The sequence below is a fragment of the Oncorhynchus keta genome, chromosome 35, assembly GCF_023373465.1.
Source record: "Oncorhynchus keta strain PuntledgeMale-10-30-2019 chromosome 35, Oket_V2, whole genome shotgun sequence".
Classification (NCBI taxonomy): domain Eukaryota; kingdom Metazoa; phylum Chordata; class Actinopteri; order Salmoniformes; family Salmonidae; genus Oncorhynchus; species Oncorhynchus keta.
In genome coordinates this window covers 79,252,516-79,257,515 of record NC_068455.1, presented here as the reverse complement: position 1 = coordinate 79,257,515, position 5,000 = coordinate 79,252,516, and the positions used below count along the sequence as shown (strand labels likewise).

General features: G+C 49.2%; 1 protein-coding gene across 5 annotated transcripts in view; it reads left to right on the top strand.

Moving 5' to 3' along the window:
- dysf (dysferlin, limb girdle muscular dystrophy 2B (autosomal recessive)) overlaps positions 1-5,000 on the top strand; it is a 352,696-nt gene that overhangs the window by 59,198 nt on the left and 288,498 nt on the right. For all 5 annotated transcript variants that reach the window (XM_052497966.1, XM_052497965.1, XM_052497963.1 and 2 more), the window contains exons 5-7: positions 2,394-2,508; positions 2,962-3,093; positions 3,226-3,332. In XM_052497966.1, the coding sequence (XP_052353926.1) occupies positions 2,394-2,508; positions 2,962-3,093; positions 3,226-3,332 (354 nt within the window). The remainder of the gene's footprint in view (positions 1-2,393; positions 2,509-2,961; positions 3,094-3,225; positions 3,333-5,000) is intronic.

Sequence of the window (5,000 nt, the reverse complement as noted above, 5' to 3'; positions counted from 1 at the left end):
ACAGTAGTCCACTACCCTGGTCAACAGTAGTCTGCTACCCTGGTCAACAGTAGTCCGCTACCCTGGTCAACAGTAGTCCACTACCCTGGTCAACAGTAGTCCACTACCCTGGTCAACAGTAGTCCACTACCCTGGTCAACAGTAGTCCACTGCCCTGGTCAACAGTAGTCCACTACCCTGGTCAACAGTAGTCCACTACCCTGGTCAACAGTAGTCCACTACCCTGGTCAACAGTAGTCCACTAACCTATAGACCCTGGTCAACAGTAGTCCGCTACCCTGGTCAACAGTAGTCCACTAACCTATAGACCCTGGTCAACAGTAGTCCACTACCCTGGTCAACAGTAGTCCACTACCCTGGTCAACAGTAGTCTGCTACCCTGGTCAACAGTAGTCCGCTACCCTGGTCAACAGTAGTCCACTACCCTGGTCAACAGTAGTCCACTACCCTGGTCAACAGTAGTCCACTAACCTGGTCAACAGTAGTCCACTACCCTGGTCAACAGTAGTCCGCTACCCTGGTCAACAGTAGTCCACTACCCTGGTCAACAGTAGTCCACTACCCTGGTCACCAGTAGTCCACTACCCTGGTCAACAGTAGTCCACTACCCTGGTCAACAGTAGTCCACTACCCTGGTCAACAGTAGTCCACTACCCTGGTCAACAGTAGTCCACTACCCTGGTCACCAGTAGTCCACTACCCTGGTCAACAGTAGTCCACTACCCTGGTCAACAGTAGTCCACTACCCTGGTCAACAGTAGTCCACTACCCTGGTCAACAGTAGTCCACTACCCTGGTCAACAGTAGTCCACTACTCTGGTCAACAGTAGTCCACTACCCTGGTCAACAGTAGTCCACTACCCTGGTCAACAGTAGTCCACTACCCTGGTCAACAGTAGTCCACTACCCTGGTCAACAGTAGTCCACTACCCTGGTCAACAGTAGTCCACTACCCTGGTCAACAGTAGTCCACTACCCTGGTCAACAGTAGTCCACTAACCTATAGACCCTGGTCAACAGTAGTCCGCTACCCTGGTCAACAGTAGTCCACTAACCTATAGACCCTGGTCAACAGTAGTCCACTACCCTGGTCAACAGTAGTCCACTACCCTGGTCAACAGTAGTCCACTACCCTGGTCAACAGTAGTCCACTACCCTGGTCAACAGTAGTCCACTACCCTGGTCAACAGTAGTCCACTACCCTGGTCAACAGTAGTCCGCTACCCTGGTCAACAGTAGTCCACTACCCTGGTCAACAGTAGTCCACTAACCTGGTCAACAGTAGTCCACTACCCTGGTCAACAGTAGTCCGCTACCCTGGTCAACAGTAGTCCGCTACCCTGGTCAACAGTAGTCCACTACCCTGGTCAACAGTAGTCCACTAACCTGGTCAACAGTAGTCCACTACCCTGGTCAACAGTAGTCCGCTACCCTGGTCAACAGTAGTCCACTACCCTGGTCAACAGTAGTCCACTAACCTGGTCAACAGTAGTCCACTACCCTGGTCAACAGTAGTCCGCTACCCTGGTCAACAGTAGTCCACTACCCTGGTCAACAGTAGTCCACTAACCTGGTCAACAGTAGTCCACTAACCTGGTCAACAGTAGTCCACTACCCTGGTCAACAGTAGTCTGCTACCCTGGTCAACAGTAGTCCACTACCCTGGTCAACAGTAGTCCACTAACCTATAGACCCTGGTCAACAGTAGTCCACTACCCTGGTCAACAGTAGTCCACTAACCTGGTCAACAGTAGTCCACTAACCTGGTCAACAGTAGTCCACTACCCTGGTCAACAGTAGTCCACTACCCTGGTCAACAGTAGTCCACTACCCTGGTCAACAGTAGTCCACTACCCTGGTCAACAGTAGTCCGCTACCCTGGTCAACAGTAGACCACTACCCTGGTCAACAGTAGTCCACTACCCTGGTCAACAGTAGACCGCTACCCTGGTCAACAGTAGTCCACTACCCTGGTCTACAGTAGTCCACTACCCTGGTCAACAGTAGTCCACTACCCTGGTCAACAGTAGTCCGCTACCCTGGTCAACAGTAGTGCCCTACACAGTGTGTCATTTAGGACACAACAAGAGGGCCCTGCCCCCAACACCGGCCCCTGAAAACCAACCCATTCATATGATCCATATCACTCACTGACCAAATCAAGATGTTTGGTGGAGATCATTCACAAAAAGATTCCTGCTAAAATATTATTTGAAGATTAATTTACTATTAGGATATAACCTGAATATAATACTGGTAATATCAGAAATATTTTCTACCTGGAAGTGATTTTTTTTTCAGATTTGAACCTCCAACAAAGCAAGATAATTATTTTGTTGTGTACATGTCTGTCTCTGTTCAGTAAACCATCTTTGACCTGTTTCCTCCACTAGGCCACGCTGAGCCTGCAGGTTTCCTACATCCCTCCCCCAGGAATGACTCCTTTCTTCCAGCCTCCTCCTCAGCCAGAGGCCCGGGAGAAACCTGTGGAGCTGGACACTGTTACAGGTACAAGACGTCTTCACATATCAGTAGAGCTCAAACCCAAAACAGTCCTAGTCTCTATGTTGTTGTCTTAGGCACAGCCCCCATCCCCGCAGGAGGTCTTGTGCCTTTTGGTGGGCTGTCATTGTGAATAACAAGGTGTTCTTAACTGACTTGTTAAATAAAACAACTTTTAAAAAATCTCTCTCTCTCTCTCTGTGTCTCTCTCTCTGTCTCTGTCTCTGTCTCTGTCTCTGTCTCTGTCTCTCTGTCTCTCTGTCTGTCTCTGTCTCTGTCTCTGTCTCTCTCTCTCTCTGTCTGTCTCTCTCTCTCTCTCTCTCTCTCTCTCTCTGTCTCTCTCTGTCTCTGTCTCTCTCTCTGTCTCTCTCTCTGTCTCTCTCTGTCTCTGTCTCTCTCTCTCTCTCTCTCTCTCTCTGTAATAACAAGAGTTGTACTGTATGTGTGTGTCTATTCCAGTCTTTTCATTGGACACCATGGGTGAGGAGGACACAGAGAGCATGTTGATGATGGAGCAGACAGATGACCCAGACACCGGGAGTCACCAGGGACCCCATCAGGGGGGCCAGGGCGGCCAAGAGACCCCCACAGGTAACCACCCCTGACCCCTTCCTCCGGAGTCCTGACCCCTGACCCCTAGAAAGCCAGACAGCATGAAGTTTCTGTGTGTTTTTTTTAACATAATCTGTCTTTCTGTATGTATCATCATGTTCCCCCTGCCAGCCCAGACCCCTAAACGGGCCCCCCCTAACTACACCCCTGGAGTGAAGAGAAAGAAGAGGCAGCAGGGTAACAAGGCACCGCTCCCAAACAAACCACAGGACCTGCAGGTGTGTGTGTATTTCTCTCTCTCTGTCTCTGTCTCTGTCTCTGTCTCTGTCTCTGTCTCTCTCTCTGTCTCTGTCTCTGTCTCTGTCTCTGTCTCTGTCTCTGTCTCTGTCTCTCTCTCTGTCTCTGTCTCTGTCTCTGTCTCTGTCTCTCTCTCTGTCTCTCTCTCTGTCTCTCTCTCTGTCTCTGTCTCTGTCTCTGTCTCTCTCTCTGTCTCTGTCTCTGTCTCTGTCTCTGTCTCTGTCTCTGTCTCTGTCTCTCTCTCTGTCTCTCTCTCTGTCTCTGTCTCTGTCTCTGTCTCTGTCTCTGTCTCTGTCTCTGTCTCTCTCTCTGTCTCTGTCTCTGTCTCTCTCTCTGTCTCTCTCTCTGTCTCTGTCTCTGTCTCTGTCTCTGTCTCTGTCTCTGTCTCTGTCTCTCTCTCTGTCTCTGTCTCTGTCTCTGTCTCTGTCTCTGTCTCTGTCTCTCTGTCTCTGTCTCTGTCTCTGTCTCTGTCTCTGTCTCTGTCTCTGTCTCTGTCTCTGTCTCTCTGTCTCTGTCTCTGTCTCTGTCTCTGTCTCTCTCTCTGTCTCTCTCTCTGTCTCTGTCTCTGTCTCTCTCTCTCTGTCTCTCTGTCTCTGTCTCTGTCTCTCTCTGTCTCTCTCTCTGTCTCTGTCTCTGTCTCTGTCTCTGTCTCTCTCTGTCTCTGTCTCTGTCTCTGTCTCTGTCTCTCTCTCTGTCTCTGTCTCTCTCTCTCTCTCTCTCTCTCTCTCTCTCTCTCTCTCTCTCTCTCTCTCTCTCTCTCTCTCTCTCTCTCTCTCTCTCTCTCTCCACATCTGTTATGGTCCTAAGAACATCTGCTATGGTCCTAAGAACATCTGCTTTGGTCCTAAGAACATCTGCTATGGTCCTAAGAACATCTGCTTTGGTCCTGAGAACATCTGTTATGGTCCTAAGAACATCTGCTATGGTCCTAAGAACATCTGCTTTGGTCCTGAGAACATCTGTTATGGTCCTAAGAACATCTGCTATGGTCCTAAGAACATCTGTTGTGGTTCTGAGAACATCTGCTATGGTCTGAGAACATCTGTTAATGTCCTAAGAATATCTGTTATGGTTCTAAGAACATCTGTTATGGTTCTGAGAACATCTGTTATGGTTCTGAGAACATCTGTTATGGTTCTAAGAACATCTGTTATGGTTCTGAGAACATCTGTTATGGTTCTGAGAACATCTGTTATGGTTCTAAGAACATCTGTTATGGTTCTGTGAACATCTGCTTTGGTCCTAAGAACATCTGCTATGGTCAAAGTGGAGGAGCAATTAATCGGGTCGGATATGAGATGTATGTGAGATGTATGTGGTAGGGGCTTCTTACGATCATAGATTACAAAAAAAGAAAGCTAGTCACGTCGCGGACACCAACATCGCCCAACCGGACGAGCTAAACACCTCCGAGGTGAGCCCCTGTGGACAGGCCGAAATACTCACGATCTCCACATAGAAGGTGTATAAGTCATTCAAACGTGTTTACCCTCGCGTGGCTGCTGGCACAGATGGCATCCCTAGTAAGCGCCCTCAAAGAATGTGCAGACCAGCTAACTGTTGTGTTTTCTGACACGTCAGTCAGAACAAAGGAGTTGATTGTGGACTTCAGGAGGAAGCAGGCTGGGCACCCCCCATCCTCATCAATG